Here is an 18,244-nt window from a genome sequence, read left to right as displayed (position 1 = left end):
TGCATTCGATATTTTTATTAGATTTCATCGCCAAATTTTACTGAACATACGATTCCCGTAATGTATGATCAAAATATTCGTATGATTTGCCGTCGAGTCATACTACTTGAAAAAAAAGATTCTTTTGACCTATAATTTTGAATTGTAATACTAAAAATAAGAATCCAAGCAGAACAATCGCGAAGATAATTCATATAAAGTATAAACATTCAACACATTAAAAAATATTTTAAGTGCTTATATATAATAACTTCTAAATTAATGTTTATCTTTATTTCGATACAAATCTATTTAATACACCGTAATCTTTATTCTGAGTTTCAAGCTTCTTCGGTGTCTCTTCTTCTGCCGCTTCACGAAACGTTTTGATTGCTTCCTGAAAATAATATCAATTTATATGATCCAAGCCCGCTTCACAAACATCGAAAATGAAACACTGAAATTCAGAATATGCAAACTTACCCGACGACTTAAGTCTTTTAATATCTTCTTAGTTTTTATTATCTTCGCAGTGCCACCTTTTCCCTTAGCCTTTGACCGTCGGGATTTGAAGTCGATCGATTTTGGTTTGATATACTTGAGAAAAAGAAATTACGACCGTTAAAATGTTTACTCGGTGAACTTGACGCTCACAAGGATGTAATTGCAAAACACAACGATCTGCATCTTAACGTATCTTCTGCTCTTACTTACCATAAGCTTCTTCTTTGCTTCTACTTTGTCCTTCAAAGTAGGTACATCAACCTCCGCTATACTGGTCGAGTCGAGGGTAATAAATTCTGGCTGTATTTTCTCCAAAAGTGCTTTCACTTCCGTTTCTCGTCGCTGCGTTTTAGTTTCGAACAGATTAGTCTCGAGCGCATCATAGTTCGCTTCGGCGCTTCCTGGTATCAGCAGTGACGAAAATTCATTGGCCGTAGCGATTCCTAGTACATCTTCATACGGACAAAATTTCGCACAGCATATGTTACGAGCGGTCTTATGCCGCATATACGGCTTGAATTTACCCGACGTTTCTCTGATAAAAATATTAGGGTTACTAATAATTCGCTCTGATTATATACTTAACTTGGTTAATCGGGATATTACTTATAAACTTCCACCACGTTGCCCATCGCAAGGGCGAGAAGACCACACTGGCTATAAGACATACGATAAGCAGGAGAACGAAGAAATACATGGTTGACTGGCCCTGCCAATTGTCTGACGTCCCAGAGCTTTACAGATCTATCTGCGCAACTCGTTGCCATATAAGTCCCATATGGATGTACGGCACATGTCATGACTGGAAGTTTGTGGCAGAGCATCTTTGCCAATGGCTTATGTTCGTTCGGAGACCACATGGATACTATTCCTCTCGAGTCTCCAATACATAAGACAGCATTACTTGGATTTTGTGTCATGACCTACCGTGAGTTAATAAACTTTTGATAAACATTCAAGATATAGTGAAGTTAAAATCAACCAGGTTTTTTTCAAGGAACTTACAGATATTCTGCCAAGATTTGTGTTGAAACGGGAAATAAGCTTGCCTATGGATACATCTAGCCAGGCTACATTACCATCGGTGGATCCACTGGCGAGCAAGAAATGATAAGGCAAAAATTCCAGTCTTGTTACACGATTCATCCTCTTCAAGCAATGCAACTCCACCCCCTGATTGTCATACACATAAACCCAATCCTTCTGAGCTACTGCAAACATAGTTTCCTGATGCAACCATGCGACATCGTGTATGGACTCCATTACGTTTATTTCACAGGCTACTTTCTTTTCCACCCAGTCGAAAGTTGCAACATGACCTAGTTTCCCACCCAGGAGTAAATGCCTGCCATTTCTGGTGTACCTAAAGCAATAGGGGCCATATCGCAAGTCCAGTTTGAATTGTTTGGCTGCACTTATTAGGTTAACGTTGTCTGCGATTTGTTTCTGTCGATATGCAGTAGTAGTTTCTCCCTCTTCAGCTTCCAGGTAACCATGCTCTTCTGTTAGTAGTAACTCTTTCCGAGCGGAAGCTTCCGCTGCTTTCTCTATAGCTAGCTCTTTTTTCTTTAGTTTTGATCTCAATACTTTATTCTTAATTGCAGTCGTTTTTTGTTTTAAATCGATACCAGAACCTTTTGAGTATCTCGCTAAGGCTTCCTTGTTGACCGGCGCCTTTCCACGGTATTTTGCATTTTCTAAAAATGAAATAAACATAATTAGAATAACAGCAGTTTAAGGTTATTTTTACATTCTGTTTCAATTCCTCCTACTTGGTCGATTCATTGTGGTTCCTCTTGGCGTTCTTGTTTAACCTCAACACTTATTATTCAATCAACATTAAATATGTTATTGATTAAATTTATATCAAAGAGAACATTCAAAATAATACGAAGTCAACAGTCTTTAAACACCGCGTGGCTACCATAATTTGATCCGCTCTTTTTAGCCAGAAACTGGCTGCAGTAAGAGAAACTTAAATACTCCGCACCAGTTCAGCTAAAAAGAACAAACCAACTCTATATAACGTTTACCGGCCAACCACACGTCGGTGTAGGGCTCTTATTGGCAGGACGGCAAATGGAGCTATCAGTGCTGTTATTCCTTCATCAAACTCTACAAGCGAAAACCGATGCCCAATAGAAAAATTCGTTTTCTAGAGATAAAATGTCGCCAACTGGAATCTCTGAGAAACGAGCTCTTTTATTGGACATCATCAAACGTTGAGTGCAGTACGGATTGCCATGGAACGCAACCACAAATTCGAATCTTCGCGATTTTGCCGCACGAGGTCTCCGAAATCAATTAAAAACTGTGCCGTCACTCTTTCATTGGCTCTCGGGGGATATCTCGTCAGTGACGGAAAATCATACAGGTTTCCGGTAAGAATCCACGAAAAGTCATAATAAAGGTAGCATATAAGTGTTAAATGTATTTGGTGTGTGCTGTCAGCACGAAATGAGTCTTCAGGACGCGTTGTACGTTGTTGCGACCGCGCCGTTTAACGCCGTTTACAAAGGGAGCAAAGTGACCGCTTCGTACGCTTGGCATACTGCTGCAGCGGTAAGTTGCAACAATTTGCACACGTAGCTAATGAATGTTACCTGATATACATCGCTGACGTACGTACTTATTTCGCACTCACCGCAATTGTCCGTTTGGCCACGTTCTTTTGTAGGTACAATATTGCACTTCGCAGGTTTTCGTATCGAGGTCGGATAATTGTACATTCGTGTGTGGAAAGAGAACGAGAACGGAAGAACGAAAGAGAACGAGTAGCATCGCAAAGAAATGCAGAAAGTGTAATTAGAAAAAAGTACATGAATATACATAGCTACCGTTAGCAGTGATTTCTCATGGACATTGTTTCCTTTTGAATTCTAATTATAAATTCTACTTGCGTTTCCTGTATTTCACGTTTGCTTACTCTTTCGTTCGAAGTTTCTTGAACACGTAGCAGTCTCATCTAAATGCACAAAGAAAAATACGGCTAAAGCTATTGTTACTTATATGTCTTATTGTGCAATTAATAATGCGCTTTAATGATTAATGCTTGATGTTTTACGTTTTTAAAATCACCTGTCTTCCAACTTCCAATGTAGAATGTGTTCATGTACTGCGACGGAATGCAATTTTTCGCGAGTTTTGTGAGTTCGGTTTTAATCAAGCCTTCATTCCTGTTAATTATTTTGGGCACAGTAGTTTCCTTATCTCTCTGTTCGTGTCGTTAGATGGGCAAAATGTATAGTTAATTATTAAATATGAGTAATAATATAATTACTAGCCATCGTTGTTTAAAGTATAATTTTTCTTATCTCTTACTCATACCATCCTAATATGCAATATCATGCTACAGTTTTTTTTATCAAGCATTTTTATATATGTAGTTTCAAGTGCTTTTATCTATCTAATGTTATTATATTATATCCATACATATAATGAAATGTCAAAAGTAAAAGTTTGCAAGCTGGGAGAACATCTGTGTTGTTGTCTGCATAATTACCTTTACAGCTTATTATGCATGTTATTATTATGTTATTTTACTTGAATCATTGTTACTAAATTATATGATAAAGTTTTCAAGAATGATTATATAAATAAGCAAATTCCCTGTATATGAAATTATCAATTTTAATTACTTATAAACTATTTGAAGTGTTATTAGTGTTGAATATACTAACAATATGAGAAGTCATATGTACTACTAGTTGCATATACCTTATTACTTCTATTTCTTTATTGCTCTATGAATTAAAGGGAGGTTGCTCAACAATCGTAAACTTTTACAGGCCACAGAATACTTAGGACTAAAATCAAAAGTTGAAGCAAAAATGGCTGAGCCTATACCTATATGGAAATTAGCTGCTGCCAGTGGACCATATGTCAAACTCGCAGCTTTGAGTGGAACAATGGCTGTAGTACTTGGTGCTATTGGATCTCACAGTAAATATATCATATGAAGCCATATTTGTGTATATTCAGATCTATGTGAGCTTGAGATTTGAACGACATATTTGGTTCTACAGGATATTACTCCAAAGATGAAGAAGGACAGGAGCAGCGTCGAATCTTTGAAACAGCAAATCGTTATCACTTCATACACACTCTAGCTCTGTTAGGAATGCCACTCTGCAGAGTTCCATCCGTGGTACGTTAAACTGCTGCAGAATTTGTTCATAAGGATTGTTGTGTTATATAATAACAGCATTAGTTGTGTATATCGATATATAATAATATTTTACGCTTCGTTGCAGGCTGCTATACTCATGCTCTCTGGAATCGTGCTGTTTAGCGGCAGCTGCTATTATACCGCTTTTACCAATGACCGACGATTGAGCAAGTTGACACCTGTTGGAGGATTTTGTCTTATACTAGGGTGGTTTTCCATGATCTTTTAATTAATATCGTCAGATACGCGGTATTATACTAAGATAAATACTATAAGTCTAAATACATAAAAAAAGGAGTTACAATGTTATTACATAAGGTACTATATATAATCTTATAAATTTAAATTCTATATATTGTCAGCTTGTATACAGTATTTTCGATAAACATACAAAGAAAATAAAGAGGAGGAGCTATATGCTTATTTTAAATTAACACATATTTTTTTACAAGTTTGCGACGCGTTTTTGCCTTTTCGGTAAATAAAATACATAATATGACGAAAATGTTATTGATTTTCTGACATGTTGATAAATATTACAAGAAACGTTAGGGCTCACTGATCACAATAAAATTATGTTAAACTGACAGTTGAAATGTCACTTTTAAAATGAAAGATAATATTTACGCACGTGAAGATTGTAACAATACGAAAGAGCGAACGTTCTGCTACCAAGCGGAGAAAACGGGACGAATATATCTTACAACTTAATATAATATATATAATTTTTTTTTATTTCAAATATATTGCAATACAAATTATTTTATTATATAAATAAAGTCGAAATAAATTTGTGTAAAAATACCTTTTATACTAAAAAAATTATATATACACACATGCGCGCGCGCATACATACATACACTGTATATATATATATAATTTTTTAAATATTCTAAGAACATTTTTATAATATGCCAAGAATATTATGTGAAGTGGATATATAATACCACAATATTTCTATAATATTAAGAAATATTACATGATATTTTATTATAGAACATTAGAATATTATTTTAATATTTACCCAATAGCACACGATATCCCATGGACGTTCTGTGGACGTTTTTAGGATATCGGGATGTCCTAAGGACATCCTCAGGATGTCTAGGAAATCTGTGCTGTCTGGATAATAACATTCATGTAATATTCTAGCAGTATTACGCACTTATAGGATTAACTCTTTCCAATTGTAGTAGTTGTAAGCATGAGTATCTTCCGAGAGAATATCCCGGACTTTGACCGGAAAAAATTAAAGCAACGATGTTTGTATGGAAATGTTCATCGCGTTGGTTTTTTATTGACATCTGCACTACTGAACCATTGCAATAGGTTAGAGTGGAACAAGTATATAATGTCTCTAACTCGTATCAGTTCAGTAGTGCAACTAAGATGTGCAACTAGAGAACAGATCAAGTGTATGAGAATATCGAGATGCCACGTCAACTTGCTATTTTGCTGTTAATTAGCGTTGTTTTGATCACCGTGATTCAGAAAACATGTATGTATGCCTCTAATATTTTTCTTTAACATAGAACGTTAAAAAATAATGTATCTTATTAGAACTTTTGATCGATTTAAAACCAATTTAGACTTGGTAAAATTTTTTGGTTACTATATGTTATTTTATATCTTATTAACTGTTAACATTCAGTATTTTGATAATTCAGTTAATGAAATTTTATGTAAATCCAATTCGCGACAAATTAAGTGAAAAGTATTCTTTTTTTGTTGGCGAATATAACTTCTTATTCTTAATAATACGCAGTATGTAGATACACTATTTCACATTTTTATGCAGTTGCAGAATGTGTTGAAGGTGACCATTATCTCGGCGGATGTAATCGTTGCTTTTGTTATGATGGTCATTACTATTGTACACCAATGCCTTTTTGTCGCTGAGGGAGAATGTAAAGTATGTAATTATAAGAATGTTGTAGTTTTATGTCATTATATTATATAATTTACACGCTGTCATATTACCAAGAAAAATTTTTTTTAATTGTAACGAAATTAATTTTCACACACATATAATTTTATGAAATTCAACTTATACACTGTTATCTGAACATTAAATATCAAGTAATAAGATATTTTGTCATTTTCAGCTATAATCTGAATACCAAAGACATTGGTTGCATAATTGATAAATATACTTTAATTATATACAGTAGGCTATGTAGTGGGGACATAGTGGAGACTTAAAAAAAATGTCTAAAACGTGAATCTTGAACTTTCTAATAAGAAAATGAAAGAAATGGAAATTTACAATTAGAAAAATATTAATAATAATATATATTTCTTCAATAAAATACATGAACATTTTTAATGAAAAATATCAACCACATGTGTATATATATATTGCAACGTTTAATTGCTCCTTCGTTAGTTTCTATTACTGGCAGATCGATTGATGTAGCAGTAAAATGCGGTTTCCACTACTCGCAGTCCTGCTGTCAAGAATAAGTCCGAATCGAGCCGAGGTAAGGAGCGATTAAAAACTGTAAACAATGTGGAGAAGGACAGTGCGTTTTTTTATATTTTATTTTATCTAGATTTCGTGTTTGTAGAAAAGTAGTTATGGTACATATCGAAATTTATCGCGGACTTCGAAGTTTTTACGTTATCTTTAATTGACCTCACAATTTTTATTATCTTTAATTACCCCTAATCCAGATAATAGCCTCATTATTTTTAACATTTTACTATTCCGCTTATGTACAATGATTATTACAAACGAATTGCATTACATGACGAGTGGTTGAAACAGAAGCTCCTAATTTTTTTTTCTTTAAAGCAACAGCGTCTATGTCGAAATGTTCGTTGTGCAACAGTAAAAATATCGAAATGTCACGTCAATTTGCTATTTTGCTGTTAATTACTATTATTTTGATCACCGTGATTCAGAAAACATGTATGTATGCCTTTATTTTTTTTAACATAAAATGCTAAAAGATGATCTTATCGGAAATTTTGATAGATTTGAAATCAATCCAGACATGGTACAATTTTTCGTTACCATGGATCATTTTTCATTTTACCTATACAGCATACTTTATCTGAGGAATGTCCTACACACATTTTAGGATATCGCAATAACTAGGATATCCTAAGATGATTTCAAATATCCATTAGATATCCAGCAGATGCACAAGAGTCTGCCTATGTGATATCCTACGGATATCTTAAATGACGTCCAAAGAATATTCAAGAAAGCTCAAGAAATAATCGTGAAATATATTATTATGTATCCAAGCACACAAACATATGTTATATGTCGTTCATTTTTTAGTTACTGGATGTCATTTGTATTAACGTATTTAATATTCGAATAATAGTATACTAGTATTCCCCAGTGAGAAATATCCCATTGAATCGATGTCAATTCGATGTACATTTCTCGCTGAATCAAAGTGTAAAAATTACATTATTACTAATAATATGATATATAGCAAAATAGTTGGATATTATAAGATTCCAATAAGAAGATCGTGAAATATCCTATTGGAATATCCCGTGCACCAGGATATCGGTGGGATCGCGTTTAGAAATCTGGGATAATTTGAAATATCCTCAGAATAAACTGTGCTGTGTAGGTATTAACTTTTAGCATTAAATATTTTGATAATTAAATGTCGCAATAGAATTCCACGAATATAATATTCTATTCTTAATCATGTATAACATATAGATATGTTTTATATTTTTATGCAGTTGCAAGGGAAATATGTGTACTCGGCGATCAATATATCAATGAACGCTGTTATTGCTTTTGTTTCGGTGGTAGATTCACTTGTAGACCTTTGTACTTGTTTAGTTGGAACCGGAAAGTTAACACATGTAATTATGTAAGAATGTTATAATTTTATGCTATTATATTATATATAATTTACACACTGACATATTATTGAGAAAAGTTCTTTTAACCATAACGAAATTGATTCTCATATAATTTAATAAAATATGTATTTATACCACTAACTGAACATTAAATATCAATTAATAAGATATTTTGTCATTTTCAGGTACTATAATCTGAATACCAAACCCACTGGCTATGTAATTAATAAATATACTTTAATTATATACAGTATGCTATACACAATATACACACTATGCCAAATATTGAGGACTTGAAATAAAATATCTAAAACGAGATTTTTGAACTTTAATAGGGTAATATATATCACAGAGTTCCTGTTTAATATATCATTTAATATAACAATGAGTGTGCTATATTTCATATTAGTCATTTTGTAGTTAGATTGCATTTAGTATCGAATATTTCTGTATTACTTCTATTACACGATCATATATAAGAGTTTTTGCATCGATTCCCCATAAGAAATCCGCATGATTGAAGAGTTCATACTGGACTTCTTCTAATAAGGCAACATTAGGCAAATGTTTTTGTAACTCCAATACATTCTGCAAAAAAAAGTAGACTTGAGAATCCTCTTCTAAAGTAAGGTAAATAATTATTTTTCGGTATCAATTATTTATCACAATCTGAACAATCAAATTTTATCGTCTTACATCGGTAAAAATTATATAATTTATATATAATTATATAATTTTGCCATCTTGACATTTTTTTTCTTATATTTCTTCCACTCGCATAAGATAAACGATCAGGAAAAGAGAAATCTTATTACCGTCTTCCTAACGACCAGATCGTTGGATGAGTAAAATAAAGCTATCGGCACGGTAACTTTACTGAGATCATAAGTTATAGGTGTTTTCTGCTTATAATGCTCGTAATTACCAACTGGACCATAGTCATAACTTTGAAAGTTTTCTGTAACATCACATAAAAATCGATATCGATTATATATTTACTATTATTATTATTTGTTAAGAGAGCGCTTATTGAGACTTAACAACGTGAATCTTTCGTTGTAATATTGTACGCTTGACAGATTATTATTATATGTTAGAAACGGAAGGAAATGCTTACTCGCATGTATATTTTGGTAATAGTGATAAAGTGTTTGAATAGAAGAACCAGCTGGAAAATGGGACAGCAGATATGGTAGTGCCGTCTACAAAAGAAAGAATTTATGCAACATAATAGAGAATCATCTAAAATATAATTAAGACGAAGATTATAATTAATATAAATCTTATATAGGTCTTTATATAGATCTTTCATATTAAACATTAACGATATTTTGTGTTACAAGAAAAAATATAAGAATATGAAAAAAAAAATGTTTGGACAAACGAAAAAGAAATAGTAAATAATATCACTAAAGTAAGTGAAATCTATTATGTATCTTTAAAAGCTCGTAAGTTCACAGATAGATGGGTTACGTTAAAAGATATGTCATTTTATCGGCGCGGGATCATACTATTGTCCGAAAAGTGGCAAAAGGTTGCTGATAGCAACGACTAATACTTTGATCAAAATATGATATGTCATCTTATTGTTATTAATAAAGAAAATGGCTTTAATATCATACGAACTTTTGCAAGCACGTAATAACTTACAGTGTTAAGTTGCGGCGGATCAGCACCTACGATTATAAAAATTACCGCAATGCAAATAGGTTGAGTAGCCGCCCCGTCTTGACATAAATTTTGTCCTATTGTGACCATTGCTGCAGATTGCGTAGCAAAATCATATATCTTATGTCTAGCGAAAAATTCCTGCGGAGCAATTGAAAAATATATAAATATTTATTTATAGCAAAATGTATTGGTGCATTAATTACAAAAACATGATAGTTCAATCATATTTTACTTTGTCTGTTTGGTGTTAGCGTTTAAAAATGATATACTTAGTATATTAGAAATAACCAAGTGAATCGCAAAAAACAGATTTTAGCGTTTACCCTCAATACTGGGGCTGCATCAATAATTTGCCTGAATATAGGCATTACTTCCTTCCAGAAGGCAACTGGGGCAAGGCAAACACCTAGTTGTATTTTTGCGTTATATTCCGGTTTCATTGATAGGAGAACGAACAACATTGTCGATCCCATCGAGTGAGCGACGTAATGTATTTTTTCTTGTCCAGTGTAATTAAGGATATAGTCGAACATAACTGGCAGGTCCATCAATGCCACTTCGTGAAAGCTGCACAGAAAGAAAGTGTTAAAGTTCCAGTAAATAATTATTCCAATATTCCTTAGCAAAGTTTTTTACATTTAAGATCAAAACAATTTTATTTAGATAAAATAAATATTGTTATTTGGATAATTTATTTGGAAATATATATTTTGTCTTCATCCAAGCGAACTTGGTCCAAACAAAATTGACTTAATCCAAATGAAAATTTGCTAAAGAAAATTTGATAAGGTTATTGGAGTAATTATTTACTTGAATCTAGCGTTTTTTTCTGTGTGAAATACAGAAATATCAAATCATATTATTGAATAAAATTATTAGAACTTTTTCTTTCAATACGATCTTCAACATAACGTTTTACCTAAATTGCCAAAATTTGCGGTCGTAAACTGTCATGTTTACGTGCGACCTGCCATAGCTGTTTCCTCTAATATTCCCAAGCCATACATCGTATCCTTGATCAGCCAATAAAAATGCTGCAACATCCAAATAAGCCGGTTCAAACATGGAATATATCAACTTATGCTAACTTATCCTTTCTAAAATTTAGAATTATTTTTCTCTCGTCGAAAATCTAAAGGGAAAATCCGATAATATCTTGATGTTTCGCCAGAAGAAAAACGTTGATTTATTAGGTAAGCTTTTCACGCTACGCCTCAAGTCGATTTATACATTTCAATGTAACGTTACAAAAGCATCATTTATTCTCGTTGTAGACACGCACCGAGGTCTTTGCCAGGGCCGAAAATCACCCAGCTGTCAGACGAAGCAAAAACACCATGTTGTAAAAACACAACGTCTTTTTTCTTTTTATTTCCCCATAGTGGACTCCCAGGTATCCTGTGTATTTGCAAATGGTAACCATCTTCCGTCGTAACGTTATGCTCCTCAGCGGGATAACCGTACTGCTCCACCATGCCGATCTGGAAGAAAGAATCTACGTAAGCATTGATATACGTATATATGATATTGTAATTTAAACTTTATACGAAAAAAAATAATTTTGCTGTTGTAGCTCTCATTACTACTGCATATTCATTACCACAATAATAAAATTTAATAATTAACATAACTAATTTAGCGAATTATTCATAATTAGAGCAGAAACAGTTATGTTGCCAAGATAGAAAATATTCTGCTGAATGAATTTGTCTTTAGAACACGTTAATTTGCTGCTAGCACAAAATAGTTTCCTAAATTTATTAATTTGTGCTTAAAGCAAAATAATTTGTAGATTCAACGAAATAATCCAATAAATGGTAATTTATATTCTTTTACAGTTAGCAATTGATACAAATCGTTTTGCTGTCTACATAGATAGCTAATAGATTTTGCTGCGACAGCATAAAATTTATTATGCCAACAAATTATGTTTCTCCATATATTTTCGCCCCAAATTGTCAGAAGATATTCACATAGGATTTTCGAAGAATGTCTCATTGAAAATTGACTAGAAAAATGCAACTGTAAGCCAATTCTCTAACTTTCAACAACGCGTCGTTATCGTTACGGTGTCGTTGCGCAACTTTTCCGCCATATGTTATGCCTGCGTAACGACACTATAATGAAACTATAACGACAATGACATTGGCGTTAAAAGTTAGAAGATCGGCCTATTGATGTGCAACGAGCATGTAGATGCAGACGACGATTAGTTTTAGTTCAGTGACTAAATTTCTTGTGCATACTTTTTCTTGTCCGACTGTACATTATTTTGATATTATGGCGATTACATAATGACGAATCCATTTGAAAGAACAAAGGTCTCTCACAATAGAGCGACAGCGAGAAACGGAAACTGAGAGACAGAGCTGACAACGAAAAATTGAAGTGCTAGGCACGTGTAATAATTTGCACCTGAGCGTGTCATCTCAAGGATTGCGTATCTACTGTTTCCGCCAACTTTTCTGAGACTTAGAAATCATTCCGTGTTGTTTGCCATTTTACGTCTACAATGACTATACGGAGTCGATTCAATCAAAGGGAAATATATATAATTTTTAAGGTTCGGAAGAAACCGGGTTTTTTTTCAATTTTTTCCGTGGATTTTTTCGATTTCTTGCTTTCTCTACGGGAAAAAATAAAAAGAATGAATGTGATAAGTTTTAACCGAACACACGTGAATGTTTCTACAAGAATTTTTCTATCCTTGGGACAGAAATCCACGGAGAAATTGGAAAAAACCAGGTATTTTCCGAGCTTTCAAATATAGAAATATGTCTTTGACTGTAAATTCTGCTTGCTCAGAGACGCACGGAGAAAAATATTTTGCTGGCATAGCAAATTGTTAGTTATCATAAGGACAGCAACAAAATTTGTTTGGACGGTAAAAAAATTTGTTAAGAGTATTCATTGATTGATATATATATATATATTCACCTGTATATCCAGAACATGTAAAGAGAGCAAAATAATTTGGTTATGTCAACTAAACTTTATCGCACGTTTTGTTGAAACTGCAAAATTAAACTGTCGCACGTTTTGTTGAAACTGCAAAATTATTTTTTTGCAACAAATCTTTTTGTTGTTCCCATAGTAACTAACGATTTGCTGTACGAGCAAAATAATGTTTTTCCGTGCAGTTTCGTCGTACTTACAAAATCCAATACTATCGCACCTCCCATCCCTCTAGCTTGATCCATACTTCTTACTCTCACTATACCAGGATCTTTAGGGAAGATATAATCCAGGAACACTTGTTGAAGGAACGTCAGATTGAACCCCAACTGCGATTCTCCTTCCGTGAGCATCGTAATTGTTATGAACGCGAAGAAAATGTTTCGCACGTTCGATACCATGACGACTGATTTATAATTCCAAATTACACAATGAACCGCTGAAGAATGATTCCTCGGATGCTGGCGACGTTACTTAAAATACTCTTGATACGGCATTATCCTTCTTTACATTTCGGTGCAGCCTGCAGTGAAAAATAATGATGAGGAAAGTGTGTAGAAGCAAGCACTCCAAAGTGTGTGCCATTTCCTTAACGATATCGTGCTGCCTTAACGATATTGTGGACTGCATAGTAGATGCGCGAATACCGATAAATACTCCGTGACGTGTCACATACTTACGTTACCGTGCGCAAGTGTCTTTGAAATGATAAAATATTCTTTTACGACGAAGCAACATACACGGTTTCGTATTGTTCGCGGTGGAGCGTCGTTACGGTGCTCAAGAAAGTATAATATTTATTTAGGTTTAGTAAATATAATTCTTGCTGAACCCATGACTACGCTTTAATTTGAGAAACGACGAACAAGAGATACCAGAAATGCGTAGCTTCTTTACGGACTGTTTTATAAATAAAATCAACATATAGTTAGAATAGTATTACTATTAGAATAGTATTACTAATAAGTAATGCCTTGAGTTTTAACATATGCATAAGTAATTAATATAATTGACTATTTACGCTCGTAACTTATTTAGTTGTTGCATAAGGAATATTGATATCAATCAAATAAATTATACAGGGTGATCTGGAATGACTTCTTGTCATTGAACTGTCATATTCCTAAACGAATTTTAGACTTCTTTTCTTGCAAAATGTTATCCGAAACTTAGTTTTTTAAGTTATAAAGACAGATAATTTGGCTATTACGATTTGGCTATAAAAAAGGAGGCAGAACAATTCGCCGTCAGATGCAGGTGCTAATATCGGACACCTGATGCGATGAGCTGATCATTCGACACTTCGGTTTGCTTTCAAAACCACAGTATTAGCAAGGCTCAGTGAATTAAAGACAACTGCACGAAGCCGATCGGTGATGTACGCGAACGAGACCGATTAGAAATTGTAAGAAAGACTATATAAGAAAGACTATAAATAGCGAATTATCCGATTTATTGCAAGACGCGAATAAACCTCGTCCTTAACCTTTGTTTTTTTTCATTTTGTCTGCTATGAGGAGAAAAGAACATTTATAACTCGCGATCGAACCGAGTGTAAAATTCTAAAAACTGATTAATGTTATGAGAACAAGGACGCGCTAACAAGTCATAAAAGTTGTCATACTCAAGGTAAATAATCCTTACAAAGGAATATAAACATGTCGGTTCTTTTGAAAGTAGGAATATTTTATGTCTTTCAAAATGTGATTAATAGTCTTCCCTGCTTGTATTTTCAAAGTCTACTTTCCAGTTAGAAAAAACTTGCATAATCAAATATTTTATCTTTAAATGTTTCGTTATAATCATATTTTGTTAATTGAAAACATTTTATTCACTATTACACACGATCATTAACGGAAGTTTTAAAAATAATGTGTATGAATATTACTATATACATCGGTCAGCTCATTACATCAGACGTCCAATGTCAGTGCCTGCGTCTGATAGTGAATTGTGCCGCTCTCGTCTACCTCTGTGACATTCGTCTTAGAATTCGTTCAAGAACATAACATTTCCAAAACAGAAAGTTGTTCTGGATCATCCTGTATATAATGATTGAAGAAATGCTGTTATATTTTCCTAAGAATAAAAAACTGCTGTGTGCTTTTTTTCCAAATTAAGATGGTAGATTTCTCATTTCATATTTTGAATATATTAAGCAGTATGATGTGTTTGATGCTTATGTGGTTGTCATTGAAGGCTACTTAATATTCGAAAATCTTGTATGATATAACGTCAATAAATTAGAATAACCATATCCTCAAAACAGTTTGCACAATCATATTTGTTAGGATTGGTTTCTTAATTCTGATTTATAAAGCATAGTTAAATTCTGCATAAATCTCTGGACATTTCATTTATGATAAAAATTCCAAATAAAGGTTTTATTAAAAGTTCTAAGACGGAACTTCTTTTATGTTTTTTATTAAATAATCGATTTCGTAAAAGCATATTTTAATGTGTACTTACCGATATATTTTTTATCTTCAATTATACGCGTTAAATACTCAAGTTGAGGAAAGTAAAGAAAATTAAACAGACACGTCTTTTTTTCACGTTTTACGGTTGATTTAATAGTGATTCGCGTATCTTCCTCTAATGTCTTCCCTAAAAAATGATTCACTATCCAACGGTAGAGTTTATATGAAACTACCGAGAAAGATCGGCTCAGCTCCCTGAAATATATACTCAGCAATGCAGTGACGGAACATGGATTTTTCGGCCTCCAGCTAAGCTAGCTATTTGTCTCACTCCTTTTTTCTTTCAATATAAAATAATGTAAACTCTTATGAGTTTTAAAGATTAATTTTTGCATTAAGACGTTATATGTGGACATGTAAATTATAAAAACAAAATTGTCATATTGTGTGAAAATAAGTCAGATCAAGAATTTCTTTTGATATGTTGAAAAAATGTAAAAATATCACGCCTTATAAAGTTAAGCTTTCATCATATTCCATCTAATTAAAAAAATTGATTATTTTTTGGTTTTATCAAAGAATTATATGCAGGATTTTTATGTTCCTTTCAAATCTATTTTTTATTTCAGCACAGGATCCTACAATTGATAGTTCTGCTACTGTGTTCCGTACAAATTGAAGAAATAATAATGGCTTCAATCGTCAAGGATACATCTTGATATTTGAACTTCAACCATTTCGCTTTTATCCTTCAATAGTTTCCACTTTTCCGCTTTGTAGGAAAGGTCAACAACTTTCATTAAATGTGAAGAACTTGAACTCCATTGCTACCTCACTGAGAATAATTAATTTCTCGAGTGTTATTAATGCATTATGTATGAAAAACAAAATGTCTATCAATGTTACACACTTGTAATGTCTGCGATTAAAACAAGTATGATGGTTTTTATTGTTACCGTTTAAAAGAAACTCGATATTTAAACTATTCTAAAAGTTACCAAATCAAATTAAAAATCAAAATTTACCATGGTTTAACGTTCTTGTTAATTTGCTATTTTCTATTATTATTATAGTGCGTTCATCATCCGAAATTTGAAAATTAGGTGAAACTAAGGATTCGAATTTAAAAACTCAAAAAACGTCCTGAAAACAATTTCAAAAAAGAATTTCATCGAAGATGCTTTTTTCTCTACATGTTGTAATGCTCAATAAAATGTCAATAAAAAATTTGAAGCTCGACAATAATGGCATTTCATACGTTTAACTCACACTTTTTATGCTGCTATATATTTTATATTATATATTTTATGCTACTATATATTTTAAACGAGACTCGAACAATAATTGATTTTTATTGATTTTTATTGAAACAGTGTATAATAACTACGTCCTAAAAAGATTCAGGAGATCTCCTTTATTCTGCACTTATTGCCAAAATCTCATAACATAATAAAAAAAATCGAGAATTCATCATTGAAATTATCCAATTAACTTGCCTTTAATTTTTCTACTCTGTACTTTTATTAGAATTCCTCATGCGTAAACGCATGCATTTCGGTTCTCAAAGAGGAGATTCGTAATTTAGAGATACATATATAAGATATTTATTCAACCATGGGCCAAAACAACATCCGCGTTATGAAAGAGAAACATTCATGTATGTCCTTGGATCGTAAGTAATTCGTATAACAAACTTATCCCGCTGTTTTGCGCGGCCTTGATGTATCGTCGGATATATCAATAGGATTTTTTTCAAAATATTTCGACATGTTTCTCTTCTGCTTTATCTCATCGCCTATAAATTTTATCTCTCGCACATTTTCTGCACATCAAATATATAAATGTACAGCTTGTACCCTGAATATATTCAAATATAAATTGTTAATAAGCTCCCTTTCTCTACGAAATAGCGCGATGTTTGAAAACTTATTTTAAGACTCATTTGACATTTCATTCGTATGAATCATTTTGCTGGTACAAATAACCGTGCTGTCGTTACATTTTCTTTTTTTTTTTCATATTATCGTGATTGACAAAGTTCTTATTCTAATGTAACTCCACCGCAATTACGTCGGTAAGAAAGTACTCCGCGCAGTAGCACGGTTAATTTCATATACGTTCTTGTAACGTATATAATACGATTACGAAACGTTACAGATGTTTAAAGAACGTATGAAACTAACATAATATGCATCTGGGTGCATTCACAGCTAGAGGGAATGTTTTCACATAGAATATATAATGCGCTAACTGAAATTATTAAATATCCACGGCAAACTGTGCATTAACAATTTAATAAAACATACAAAGTAACTTATCTCGCTCATTTATAGTACGTGTGATATAAAAATGATTAATTTGACATTTATCTCTGATAAAAAATTCCATTTATCGGGCTCGCTTTTAAAAAGCCGCTATCTGTTATCTATTAATCGCTTACGTACAATTTTTTCCGCGTATATATAAAGAATATAATATATATATATATATTTAAGAAATATTGATTTATCTTATCGAAGTTTCATTCTATTTATAGAGAGTCAAGTAATGGCGCTAATGTCGATTGTACATCCGCGCGGCGGCGTCAACGTCGCGATGGGTGTAGGCGAGGTCACACACACTGTCGGCTGTCTCTCTCTCTCTTTCTCTCTCGTGCTAATCATGTGACCCGCGCTCATCACCACGTGACTCGCGCTCGCGCACTCGTGAC

The 18,244-nt window shown here is 33.0% G+C and overlaps 3 protein-coding genes across 4 annotated transcripts; 1 reads left to right on the top strand and 2 right to left on the bottom strand.

Moving 5' to 3' along the window:
• Positions 1–224: 224 nt before the first annotated feature.
• LOC106745827 (WD repeat-containing protein 46) lies at positions 225–2,481 on the bottom strand. The gene is made up of 6 exons (XM_014621785.1): positions 2,256–2,481; positions 1,489–2,180; positions 1,090–1,406; positions 694–1,018; positions 463–576; positions 225–376 (listed from the first exon to the last, which is right to left on the bottom strand). The coding sequence occupies exons 1-6, from the start codon at positions 2,266–2,268 to the stop codon at positions 272–274; spliced, it is 1,566 nt and encodes a 521-aa protein (XP_014477271.1). The 5' UTR covers positions 2,269–2,481; the 3' UTR covers positions 225–271.
• A 230-nt stretch (positions 2,482–2,711) lies between these two features.
• LOC106745828 (transmembrane protein 256 homolog) lies at positions 2,712–5,085 on the top strand. 2 transcript variants are annotated; one of them, XM_014621786.1, is made up of 5 exons: positions 2,712–2,864; positions 2,935–3,045; positions 4,272–4,425; positions 4,509–4,630; positions 4,737–5,085. In XM_014621786.1, exons 1-5 carry the CDS (start codon positions 2,727–2,729, stop codon positions 4,878–4,880), a joined length of 669 nt encoding a protein of 222 aa, XP_014477272.1. In that variant the 5' UTR covers positions 2,712–2,726; the 3' UTR covers positions 4,881–5,085. The 2 variants fall into 2 exon arrangements, with proteins under 2 accessions (XP_014477272.1, XP_014477273.1); XM_014621787.1 differs by lacking the exon at positions 2,935–3,045.
• Positions 5,086–8,801: 3,716 nt separating this feature from the next.
• LOC106745763 (lipase 3-like) lies at positions 8,802–15,783 on the bottom strand. The gene is made up of 9 exons (XM_014621658.1): positions 15,584–15,783; positions 13,315–13,637; positions 11,442–11,640; positions 11,079–11,193; positions 10,483–10,726; positions 10,139–10,297; positions 9,606–9,690; positions 9,304–9,446; positions 8,802–9,076 (listed from the first exon to the last, which is right to left on the bottom strand). The coding sequence occupies exons 2-9, from the start codon at positions 13,513–13,515 to the stop codon at positions 8,909–8,911; spliced, it is 1,314 nt and encodes a 437-aa protein (XP_014477144.1). The 5' UTR covers positions 13,516–13,637; positions 15,584–15,783; the 3' UTR covers positions 8,802–8,908.
• Between the last annotated feature and the right edge of the window lie 2,461 nt (positions 15,784–18,244).

The sequence above is a fragment of the Dinoponera quadriceps genome, unplaced genomic scaffold (assembly GCF_001313825.1).
Source record: "Dinoponera quadriceps isolate SergipeBrazil2010 unplaced genomic scaffold, ASM131382v1 scaffold1658, whole genome shotgun sequence".
Taxonomy (NCBI): domain Eukaryota; kingdom Metazoa; phylum Arthropoda; class Insecta; order Hymenoptera; family Formicidae; genus Dinoponera; species Dinoponera quadriceps.
This window is presented reverse-complemented; position numbering and strand designations above follow the sequence as displayed.

What these genes read in the sequence shown, in the direction of transcription:
- LOC106745828 (XM_014621786.1), top strand. Translation starts at nt 2,727, where the DNA reads ATGGAACGCAACCACAAATTCGAATCTTCGCGATTTTGCCGCACGAGG. An exon ending in GAAAATCATACAGGTTTCCG is followed by an intron (nt 2,865 to 2,934) that starts GTAAGAATCCAC and finishes GTGTGCTGTCAG; the next exon opens with CACGAAATGAGTCTTCAGGA. An exon ending in CTTGGCATACTGCTGCAGCG is followed by an intron (nt 3,046 to 4,271) that starts GTAAGTTGCAAC and finishes AAACTTTTACAG; the next exon opens with GCCACAGAATACTTAGGACT.
- LOC106745763 (XM_014621658.1), bottom strand. Translation starts at nt 13,515, where the DNA reads ATGGTATCGAACGTGCGAAACATTTTCTTCGCGTTCATAACAATTACG. An exon ending in GTGCGATAGTATTGGATTTT is followed by an intron (nt 11,641 to 13,314) that starts GTAAGTACGACG and finishes TCTTTCTTCCAG; the next exon opens with ATCGGCATGGTGGAGCAGTA. An exon ending in ATCCGCCGCAACTTAACACT is followed by an intron (nt 9,691 to 10,138) that starts GTAAGTTATTAC and finishes TTTCTTTTGTAG; the next exon opens with ACGGCACTACCATATCTGCT.
- LOC106745827 (XM_014621785.1), bottom strand. An exon ending in AACGTGGTGGAAGTTTATAA is followed by an intron (nt 1,019 to 1,089) that starts GTAATATCCCGA and finishes TATTTTTATCAG; the next exon opens with AGAAACGTCGGGTAAATTCA. An exon ending in AAGCAAAGAAGAAGCTTATG is followed by an intron (nt 577 to 693) that starts GTAAGTAAGAGC and finishes CTTTTTCTCAAG; the next exon opens with TATATCAAACCAAAATCGAT.